The sequence below is a fragment of the Dicentrarchus labrax genome, unplaced genomic scaffold, assembly GCF_905237075.1.
Source record: "Dicentrarchus labrax unplaced genomic scaffold, dlabrax2021, whole genome shotgun sequence".
In the NCBI taxonomy this organism is placed as follows: Eukaryota; Metazoa; Chordata; class Actinopteri; family Moronidae; genus Dicentrarchus; species Dicentrarchus labrax.
In genome coordinates, this window is record NW_026136714.1 from 3,516,971 (window position 1) to 3,528,380 (window position 11,410).

The 11,410-nt window shown below is 45.7% G+C and overlaps 1 protein-coding gene across 3 annotated transcripts in view; it reads left to right on the top strand.

Moving 5' to 3' along the window:
• LOC127376114 (tetratricopeptide repeat protein 28-like) overlaps positions 1–11,157 on the top strand; it is a 164,074-nt gene extending 152,917 nt beyond the window's left edge. For 2 of the 3 annotated variants that reach the window (XM_051422708.1, XM_051422711.1), the window contains 12 exons: positions 1,271–1,411; positions 4,211–4,355; positions 4,526–4,705; positions 4,842–5,386; positions 5,711–5,958; positions 6,054–6,178; positions 6,267–6,498; positions 6,675–6,751; positions 7,458–7,481; positions 8,297–8,426; positions 8,547–8,654; positions 8,803–11,157. In XM_051422708.1, coding sequence (XP_051278668.1) covers positions 1,271–1,411; positions 4,211–4,355; positions 4,526–4,705; positions 4,842–5,386; positions 5,711–5,958; positions 6,054–6,178; positions 6,267–6,498; positions 6,675–6,751; positions 7,458–7,481; positions 8,297–8,426; positions 8,547–8,654; positions 8,803–10,406 — 3,559 coding nt within the window. In that variant the 3' untranslated portion in view covers positions 10,407–11,157. The remainder of the gene's footprint in view (positions 1–1,270; positions 1,412–4,210; positions 4,356–4,525; positions 4,706–4,841; positions 5,387–5,710; positions 5,959–6,053; positions 6,179–6,266; positions 6,499–6,674; positions 6,752–7,457; positions 7,482–8,296; positions 8,427–8,546; positions 8,655–8,802) is intronic. The other variant, XM_051422709.1, reaches the window with a different exon arrangement.
• Positions 11,158–11,410: the final 253 nt, after the last annotated feature.

The following is an 11,410-nucleotide window of genomic DNA, read 5'->3' on the forward strand; positions in this document are numbered from 1 at the left end:
ACACAGAACCTGACAAGTAAAGGAGGAGAGGATGGGGTTTACTGACGGTAGAAAGAAGAAGGTTAAGATGCAGTGAAAAAATCAATGGAGTCAAAGTCAAAAAAGCAGATGGTGGTTAAGGACAACAGAGAATGCAACCAGAGGGACTCCGCAGGAGTAGATGGAAAATGTGGCGAGATGTATTGACAGCTAAAGTCGCCCATTGACATCCGCGAAGGGTCTATACCAGCGTTTGATGTTAGCATCATTTCTCTAGTTGGTGTTTGATCCATAGTGCCCAGCTGGTCCGCCCAGTGCCAGCCTCCGCCACCCTAGCAGCCTGGCCCTCCTGCCCCATTACCAGCTCATTTACTACTCCAATGGGAAGCTGCACACACGCCACTGCGCCTGGATGGGCACAATATGGCACCACTTACCACCCTATTCATCCTCCAGAGTGGAGAGAAAGGGAGGCAGCACAAAATGAATGGGATGGAGAAGGATGGGTAGAGCATATGTGTGTGAAAGAAAGGATGATGTATTGAGAGGGGAGGGTGCAGCCTTTGTGACGGTGGAAATGTATTAAAATGTGGATTTTTTTCTACTATCATTTTTTAAAATGGCATTGTGTTCTGCATCTAACATTTCTTCAGTCCACATAGGTCTGTCAGTATGTACACGCCAGGGGAGTGCATCTCAAATGAGACACTGCAAGGATTTCAAATAAAAAAAGTGGTGGTAGTGATGGTGGGAGCATAAGAAGATGAGAGATCTCATGGTGCAAGTTCACACACACAGCTAGAGCAAGAAGCTGATATAAGAGTTACATGATATGGGTGCATCAGAGGAGAGGTTCAGGCATGAAGGGAGAGATGGGGGAGAGTGGTGGCGAGGTAGTGATTGTGGGGTGGGGGTGGTTGACTCCCCACTGGCTAGATCAGCATCACCAGCATTATAATGAAAGGATTTAACTCTGCTTACCATCAGGGTGTTGGACCAAGCCTGAGAAATTAGGCCAAGTGTGTGTGTGTGTGTGTGTGTGTGTGTGTGTGTGTGTGTGTGTGTGTGTGTGTGTGTGTGTGTGGGTTGAGCAGTGTGTATTTCGGACAGATCAGGAGTGTGTGTAGTTGATTAATCCGCTGAGAAACAATGTAAGTCTGTGTATTGTCTACTTTGCCGAAGTGCCTTTTTCTTGCCAACATTTCACTGGCTGTGCATGTCTCTCACTCCATCTCTCTCTCTCTCTCTCTCTCTCTCTCTCTCTCTCTCTTTCTCTCTCTCTCTCTTTCAGAGGGTGTTCGAGCAGTGAGACAGAGAGCGAGGCAGGAGATTTGTTGGACCAACAATTCGAGGAGCTCAACAACAAGCTTAACTCAGTCACTGATCCAACAGGCTTCCTGCGCATGGTGTCCAGAAACAACCTGTTCAACAGGTAGGAGAATTTTGCAAACCAGCTCGACGTTCCCGTGCTCTTACCAAGAGACAGCTGTAATCAACAAGCACTACTTAAAACCACTTTTCCGACAAGAAAAGATTAAAAATATCTGCCTGGGTAAGGAGATTCGTGGGTATTGTGGCTCATCTGTGAAAGGAGTCTTTTCTCCATTGTTTAGCCAGAGCAGAGGCAGCATGTGAATCCTCCTTATTAAATAGACTGAGTAGAGCCAAGCTGCTAAAGCCCTTATCAACTGCCTACTCTGATGGGGCCAGTGTGCGTGTGTGTGTGTGTGTGTGTGTGTGTGTGTGTGTGTGTGTGTGTGTGTGCATGCCAGACACAGACACCGATGTAGCTTTTAAGATGTTTGCTCTGTTTGTGTTTGGGTGCAGATTTATCACTGTGGATTTTTCAGTGAGTCTGCCAGTTGCTCGTTCAGGGTTTTATTTAACACTACTATGCAGAGTATTCATTTACATTGTGCTGATTGGTAATATATACCAATAGAATGTGTGTATGTGTGTGCAGATGTGTGTGCGTGTGTCTGGGTCATATTTCCCTGTCCTCGTCCACAGTTGAGCTGCTCTTTGATGAGAGGGTAATTCCAGCTTTAATTGAGTCTCGGTGCTCATTAAGCTCCTTTAATGGGCTGCCGGTAATAATCCGCTCATTCTTTTGGGCCTCAAAAAACTCTGAATTATAAAGCTCCTCGTGCTTAGGAGCCTATCGTCTATCAAAATGTTAAAGCAAAAGAAAATGGAGAAATGAATATAATGTACATGTATGTGCTTTTCAAAGGCTTTCTTTGACTTCACTTCCCCCTATCATTTTCCCCTAACATGTTAAGATTTAGGTTATTAATGGTATGAAGACTTAAGTATTTCCACAATTACTCAGAAATATAATAAACTCTAATTGAATGGCGTATAAATCAAAATAGGCAAAGAACAATATACGCAGCATTAGAAGATCTGTGCTTCTTGGTGTGACATCTTCATTTGGTATTATCATCGATTGCCCTATTTTAACACTGAGATCTAATCTTCACCAGGGAGCTTGGAAGGATTACTATGGGAAGGTGATAAAGAAAGCTACTCGTGTCTAATCCCCCCAGTGTGTAATTGAATACATTTTTATGCATGATGATAGCATAATGAGATTGTTTGAGGATCTCGATGAAGTTGACTGTAAAAGGCAGTTAACACTAGTAGAACAGTACGCCTGCATCGAAGGAGCTGAGTGGCCACTGGCTGAGACAATAATTTCCATTATTACTAGAAATGAGGTCAGTATGAAAAGCTTAAGTGTGTTATAAAGGCCAACTTGTCTACCTTTGTATTACTTCTCAGATCACACTTAAAGGTGTGTCTTTCAACTTCAGCCCAAACTAGACAACCAGTGAATGCAGTCTTCACCCTCAGCCTCACTGCTTTTAGTCTTTTCTTTCCACTGCTTCCCTCTACACTTGACACTCACCTTCACTTGGCTTATCCCTGGCTACTCTCTCATTCTTCCTGTCAGGCTAACAAACGATTGTTTGCTTTCCCATGGAGGCTCATGCCAAGGCCTGGGAGAGAGACAGAGTGTTGGGAGGCTGGAGGGAAGCCAGTGGCCTGGGGCTACCAGAAGGGCAGGATAGATGTCTGTTGGCTGGGGCCCGGAAGAAACTCTGGCTGGTGGAACAGATGGAGAGTAGTGACAAGTGTGACCGTAAAGCTCGGTCCTGTGTGCCTACAGCACCAAAGGCTTCTAACCCCATGGCTACCATTAGCACAGTTCTCAGTATGTCTGTGCCGGAGCTGTCACTCCCGTCACACAGCAGACATGCCTCAAACACACAAGGCTGTTTCCTTATTTCTGTTGTTGGACAGTCTCAGAAAGTACTACAGAATAGTCACGGGCAGTGCATTAAAGACCATCTCATCTTTTGATCATCATTGTATGTAGAGTAGGTCCCTGTAAAGATGGGATGAGCCACGCTCTCCTGGTGATTCCGGCATTCATTCTGCTTTATGTTTCTGCAAGCTCCATATTACCACAGTGTATTACTGCCATCTAGTGGAGCTTTACATATTAGCATAATATTCCCAGTAGTATTGCCTCTTTTCATGTGAAATTATATATGTGTGTTCGCTGAGGGATTACAACACATCAGAATGGAGATCCAGTTTGGCCCGCCTTTATCCGCCTCTTACTCAATGTGACTTAGATGTGATATGAAAAAGAAAAATGGGCGTCTGTGATTGAGAGCCTTGGATCACTCTTTTCTGCTGCAGCTTTGTACTGCTACCACACACATCTCCCAGAAACTATAGTGGCTGAGTTTGCGTCTTGCTAAAGCCATATCTGATGTAACACTATGCTTCAAGTTAGACATGGAGCTCGTCAGCCACATTCCCAGCACATCTGCAAAGATAGTTCAATGCAGCAGGATAGTTTGATACATGAGATTGCAGTTTATATGGAGGATTATCACATTGTTATACATTTTTTCCCCAATGCATACTTTAATTATTATACAGAGTCAGATTTTACCTGATATTGGCAATGACCCAAGGACACTCATGGGTACTGAAGCATGGCCTTCTAATTATGATAGCTTGAATATCTGTAAATCTGGAGGAAGAAAGTTCATTTTGTTATAAGAAAATGAGAGTTACTGTCAGTGCATGTCATTTTGAGGTTAGTGTAAATGGATGAAGTGCCAGCAAGCTGCCTGAAACTGTCATGGCTCTGCAGCATAAAAGTATGATGTACAAAATGAAAACAGCATTATTTTGTGTTGTGTTTGTGCAGGAGTTGCCAGAGTATGACCAGCCTGTTCAGTAACACCATGTCACCTGCCAAAGATGGTAACTCTTCTCTGCCTCGTCGCTCCAGCAACCTCGGAAAGCCTCCACTGCGGGCACTTTATGATTTGCTCATTGCACCTATGGAGGGGGTGAGTACTGCCTTTATGGGTCATTGCCTGCTTATTGGTGTACAGTAGTTGTGTGGTAGAGAGAAGGGCATAACTGAAAAGGCAGCTGTGAGAAATAGAAATCTAAAGCACAACAATAGTTATGTTATTTTGTTTTTGTGCATTTTCATTCTAATCCTTTTGTCTGACAGGGTTTGATGCACTCCAGTGGGCCTGTTGGCAGACACAGACAACTGGTGATGGTGCTGGAGGGAGAACTATACCTCATCCCCTTTGCCCTGCTAAAAGGAAGCTCGTCTAATGAATACCTGTATGAACGCTTCAGCCTCATCGCTGTTCCCTCCATCCAGGGCCTTGGATCCAATGCAAAGGTTGATTTTCTTATTCCGATGACTGACATTTAATGAACTTCTAGAAAAGCTAATTAGGACTTGTATGGCGTCTATGAGGTTATTTTTAACAAATTACTGAACTGCTGTATGAAACTAACATTCATTGTGCTCCTAGGCTCACTCCCGGCGCCCTGGACCAGCTCCATGCGGTGGTGTCTCAATGGCAGCGGTGGTGGGGAACCCTAGACTGCCCTCACCTGTGATGGACCGCTGGCTGTGGGGACCCATGCCCTCTGCAGAGGAGGAGGCTCTAATGGTGGCTGAGCTGCTAGGCTGCCAACCCCTGGCTGGCTCTGCTGCCACCAAGGAAAGGGTGATGAGTGCCCTCACGCAGGCTGAGTGTGCCCACTTTGCCACCCACATTTCCTGGAAGTTGGCAGCTCTGGTGCTTACCCCAAACCCTGAGAGCGTGCCCGGTGGGGCAAGTGCCAGTGTGGGGGTTGGAACAGTGGGGAGAGGTGCGGGGGGGAGGAGAGGTAGCAGTGGTCGAGGCAGGAAGGGCTCCATTGGAAGCGGCTACACCATCCCAGAGTCGCTCCACATGCAGGATGACAGCAGTGACGTGGAGAGCATCTGTGACAGTCCGCCCCTCCAGGAGTTCCTGCTCACAGCTGCTGATATATTGGATCTGAGGTTGCCTGTCAAGCTGGTGGTGTTGGGGTAGGTTGGCTGGTTAAGCGGGTGATTATTAAATAGTGGTCCTGATATTTTATTTTATTTTTCATGATCATTAAGCAGTAATTAGGTTATTTTATGTCAAAAACTAGGAAGAAGTTAATGACATTGTAGATGTGGATTAAGGATTGCTTTACAGGCATGAAAGCCATTATATACAATAGAGTACTATAAAAGAAATTTTAAATGGAAGAACGGGATAGCACAACCTAGAAAGATAATAAAAGCGAATAATGCTTGAAATGTTAGGCCATTAAATATTTTGTAGCCTCTTAATTCAATTATACGTTTGTGTGTCACTGGCTATAGGTCGTACCAGGAGTCCAGCAGCAAAGTGACAGCAGATGGTGTCGTGGGATTGACCAGGGCCTTCCTGGCTGCTGGGGCTCAGTGTGCTCTCGTGTCCTTGTGGCCTGTCCCTGTTGCAGCCTCCAAAGTTTTTGTCCATGCCTTCTACACTGCCCTACTTAATGGGACCAAGGCTAGTGCAGCACTGGCAGATGCCATGAAGACTGTCCAGAGCAGCAAGCAGTACTCGCACCCCTCCAACTGGGCAGGTTAGAGATGTTATTCACTTACGTGTTCATTTTACATTCCCATAATAAAAAATGACCTTGTAATGGAGCTCTTTCTGTTGCATTTTTCTGTCCAGGATACATGCTGATCGGCAATGATGTCAAGCTTAACAGCCCATCTTCCCTCATTGGCCAAGCTTTGGCAGAGATTCTACAGTATCCAGATCGAGCACGTGATGCGCTGAGAGTTTTACTGCACCTGGTGAGACACAAGGACTTGCTTACTATGCAAAATGTCCCAACCAAAGACACACAGAAATACTGACGCTGCACTTTGCTGGTCGTTGCAGGTGGAGAAGTCTCTTCAGAGGATACAGAACGGCCAGCGTAACTCCATGTACACATCCCAACAAAGTGTGGAGAACAAGGTGGGGGGCGTCCCTGGCTGGCAGGCCCTGCTGACAGCTGTGGGCTTCCGTCTTGACTCTGCGGGCCCTGGTATCCCTGCTGCTGTCTTCTTTCCCACCGCTGATCCAGGAGACAGGCTCCAGCAGTGCAGCACCACTTTACAATCACTACTAGGTATGCACCTGTGACCAGCTCTACATCCTAGTTTTATACACGACTCAGAATCTGCCCAGTGCTTCTCTGGGTTTTTGGCCATGTATTTTTTTAGTCATAGTGCTTCTTTGTTTGGGATATAAAGAACGTGCCCTGTGTATGAATAATAAGGAACTTCCTTTGATCACATCCCTCAGGTCTGCCGCCGCCAGCTCTCCAGGCTTTGTGCAAGCTCATCACAGCTTCAGAGGCAGGAGAGCAGCTCATCAACCGGGTAGGTCCCTGCATCTCTGAACAGATGCTGCTGGATTTTTAAATCTGATGTGCCATATATGCATTGGTCTTTGGCTCAGATGACAAATACCATTGCTCTTATTTAGCGTTAAGAACTATCGAGGCAGTTCCTCCCACTTTCTCTGAAACTTTCAGACGGCTTTGTACCATGACGTTCTCGCAAGGAGAGAATATCAGGGACATATCATTGCATAACATAGTTACGTCACGGCTGGATACAAGCTAACGCACTGGCAACTCAAGCTGCAGCTTAATCTGCATTGAAATGCTGCATTAAAGCCTAACTAGTGTTCCTTCAAGAACAAAGTCTTAAATTCAAGTCCTGTTGTCCTCTTGCACCCAAGCTCGTGACGCTAGGGAATTAATCTCACGCCACCGTGGTTTATCCCTGTTTACGTGTAATGTGGCTATCACATGCCTACAGAGTGAAAGACTATCCAGTTACTTTGGGGCATTTTTGTTACCTCATACTTCAAATACTGGTCCCGATGCACAGGACATGAAATATGCTCAACCTATTCTATGTATGCTGATTGCCTCAAACTCTATACTATATTAAATACTTCTGTTACATGTTGCTGTAATCCTTCTTGTTGACCTGAACCCTTGTACCCTTTGTGAATGGCCTGTATGCATGCAATTAAAAGCCTATTCTCTCTCCCCTCCCCCTAACGTGCGGTCTGAAGGCTGTTAAAAATATGGTGGCAATGGTAAGTGTGCCTTCACCTACCTGCACTCCATCCTATTCCACCCTGTTCTTCCACTCTCCACTTTCTGTCCTGCTGAACTTTCTAAAACACCGCCTCCTTTAGAAGCTGCATGACAATCATCAGTTTTGTTGTTTTCATGCTGATTAGCATTTGCATGCATGAAGTATAGCTGAGCAAACACTTACTGTTCTTAAATTTTCCATTGCTAGTTCCTGCAGTCAGATCTTAGGGATTTGGAGTATTTAAGGATTTACAATGCTGGTTCATTACAGGTCAGAGGAATATTTCAGGGCGGTAGAAGGGATAAGGCTATGATGTAAAAACAAACCTCTCATAATCATGAAGAGTGACATGAGGAGACGAGGCATGTTTCTATTTCCTGCATAGTTACGTCAAGTTGACAAAGGTGTCTCTGTTCCAAGCCAAGTAATCCTCAAACAAAACAGGCAAGTGTGCTCCTAGGGCACGTGTAAACCGCCACAAAGCAGAAACCCTTTCGGCTCCGCTTCCCTGCCGATGTTCTGTTGTCCTGCGTATGCTCATGCATAGGGCTCAAACATTCACTCACATACCTACTCCAGTAAATATTTTCATCCACAATAACATGTGGTTGCCATTATATTAGGGGTCTTAAATAGATGAAAAGGAATTATTAGATCTTGGATGATTTTAGTTCTTGATAGAAATTGTTTGATCGCATAATTTAATATGAATGAATCACATTTCCAGTAGAATTCACCAGTTTATTGTATTCTTGTACGTATTCCTAAGCACTGCCTCTTTCCCCTATCTGTCTTCTCCTTCTTCTTCTCCAGCTCCACCAGGTGCTAGTCCAACTCCAGACAGGGGAGAAAGAACAGGATTTCTCCCTCTTGCCTATTCAGGTGTCCATTAGTGTGCAGCTATGGAGACTGCCAGGATGCCATGAATTTCTGGCTGCTCTTGGTGAGTCAAGTGTTACCTAGGAAAACTGTTGGTCCCTGTCCCTTCTAATTTCCTGCCCACCATCCATCCACGTGTCCCTGTGGAGTCAGAAAAACATTGTAAAATTTTGTGTGTGTGCAGGATTTGACTTGTGTGAGGTCGGCCAGGAAGAAGTGGTGCTGAAGACAGGCAAGCTAGCCAACCGCCGCACCTTGCACTTTGCTCTCCAATCTCTGCTGGCGCTGTTTGGTAAGTATAATTATTTGCTCATTAATTTCATCATTACTGTTCTTTTTTGTATTTTCAGCCACTTGACTGTACATTGGAATCATCCTGAATGTACATTTAGTTGTTTTTATCAGGTGTCACATTTTTTTCTTTCCTTCTCCTTCTTCAGACTCCACAGAACTGCCCAAGCGTCTCAGCTTGGACAGCTCGTCTTCCCTTGAGTCTTTAGCTTCAGCCCAGTCTGTGTCCAACCCCCTGCCCATGGGATACTCAAGCCTCCCCTTCTCTCCTCCTTGCTTGGACAATCAGGCATCAGATGCCATCTCTGTCTATAGCCTGAGCTCTGTAGCCTCCTCCATGAGCTTTGCTTCCAAGTCGGACTGTGATTTTCTTAGTCATCGGCAACGCGGCGGGGTAACAGCACACTACTCTATCCACAAACACCCTCATGTTCCCCGTAGTCGCTCCTCTCCCCATGGGGCAGCTGCTGCCGTGGCAGGAGCCCGGGGGGACGAGGAGGAGTATGAGGGCTTTTCCATCATCAGCAGCGAGCCGCTGGGAAGTCACTGTGACTCTCTGCCTCTGCCACCGGGCCACAGCCAGCGCCACCACCGTGGAGGCAGGGGGGTGGTTGGTGGGTCCAGCACAGGAGCAGGGAGAGGCTACACTGTATCTGTATCATCAAGGGGCAGTGTCAGCACCCCCACATCTCCTGTCAAAACATGCCTGGTGCCGAGCCCAAACTCACCATTCCAAAAGGTGGGTAAAGTGAGCAGCTCAGATACAGGTGAATCTGACCAATCCAGTACCGAGACAGACAGTACTGTCAAGTCTCAGGAAGAAAAAACTGTCCCTCTAGATCCTCAGGAGCTGGCACAGAAGATTCTGGAGGAGACTCAGAGCCATTTACGAGCTGTGGGTAGTCTTCAGCGGGCTGGGGCAGAAGGTGGGACAGCTGGAGGAACCTCTGCACGGAGCAGCGCCTTCCGCTCTTCTGAAACAAGCGCGTTCAGCCGTCCTAACAGCAGTGCTAGTGGCCGAGCTCAATCGTCCCCACGTCCCAAACCTCCCTCTCGTTCCTCTTCACTGCAGAAGATAAGCTCTGGCTACAATAGCCCTGCAGTCTCTGAGTCTTCCCAAAAAGAGGGCAGCCATCCGTCGCCCACTCTGGACAGCCATGCACAGTTCAAATTAAAGTACCCAAGCTCCCCATACAGCGGCCATATCTCTCGTTCCCCGAGTAATGTGTCTCCCAGTTCTGGTCACCAGTCCCCGGCTGGTAGTGCTCCATCCCCTGCCCTGTCCTACTCGTCTACAGGCTCTGCCTGCTCTACATCGGCTGATGCCCCAGACTTGGACCGACTAAGAAGAGGGGTCATTGATGAAAAAGTCCAAGCTATCCACAATCTGAAGACGTTTTGGGCTAATGCTGCAGCCCAGCAACAGCAACATCTGGGTCCTGTCAGAGCCGTCCATGGCGCACCTTCTTCTGCCAGTAGGGACGTACTGAGCCTTCTGAATCTCTCCCCACGCCGTTGCTCCCCTAACGATACACAAGACAGCCTGGAGCTGCGGGAGCTGGGGCTGCAGTCACTAGACAGGGGCAGCAAGAACTCTTCCAATGGACACCACTGCTCCAACCCCAGAAAAGTGGCCCCGTCACCTACTATTTCCACTAGCAGTAGCCCCGGTCCTCGTTCTATCCGACTACCTGCCGGCAATGGATACAAGTTCCTGTCGCCTGGAAGATTTTTCCCTTCCTCTAAATGCTGAGACATTTAAAACGGTCCTATACCTTAATCTATCATTTACTATCCTGTGTGCTGGAGGAGTAGGGCACTTTTTGAGGACCACTATTGGTCCACCAAGCTTGACTGACAGTGAAAAGGATTTGATTGGTCAGTGAGTGTGATCCTGCAGAGGCACATGAATGCTTTAGAGTGTCTTGTCTTTGTGCCCATAACACTGTAAATGGCAATGAGAAATACTCAACGACCTGATACTGTGTTTGTGTGTAACTGTGTGTCAGGTAGATGTAAATGCCATTTGGTATTTTTTCCTCCAAAACTTTGGAGCTGTTTGTGTTGGCCAAGATGCAACAGCTACAACTGATTTCCTCCATTCTATTTTTTTGTTTTTAAATTTAATGGTTATTGTTATTATTGTTTGTTATTGTTATTAATATTATAATAATTATTATTATGTTTTGTAAATTAATTCCAGTGTTTCACAATCAGTATTAAGCGTTTTTATATTATTAAAAAGTGAACAAACCTGTACCATGTAAAGATGGATAGAGTGGAAAAAAAGATTTAATATTTTTTATTGAAATCAAAAGGGCATTTTGCCTGATTTCTTTGTGAATTGAGTGTCTGCTCTGAAGCATGGATTCTCTTGCTATTCAATGTTAAGTACCATGTATGACTTTTTAGCCCATGATTTTTTGAGATTAAACATGAAAGTTTCATGACAACCATCTGTCATTTATCAGTAAACTGTTTCAATAAAAAAAAACATCATGTTTGCTTTCTTGTATTCCTAACTTTTATATAGATGTATAGATAGATCTGAAAAGGAAAAATCACCCTTTGGTTGAGCTGCTCACACTAATTTTATGAGGGGTTACCAATAGACCTAGTTTCAGACAGTGGTTCTCAACCTTTTTGGTGTCAAAGACCACCAACTTGATACACACCAGGCCATGGCCCTGTATTTCAGAAGATGTAGTTTCAGGGATCCCCATCTGACAAGATTTAGTTCCATAATATACTACAGAT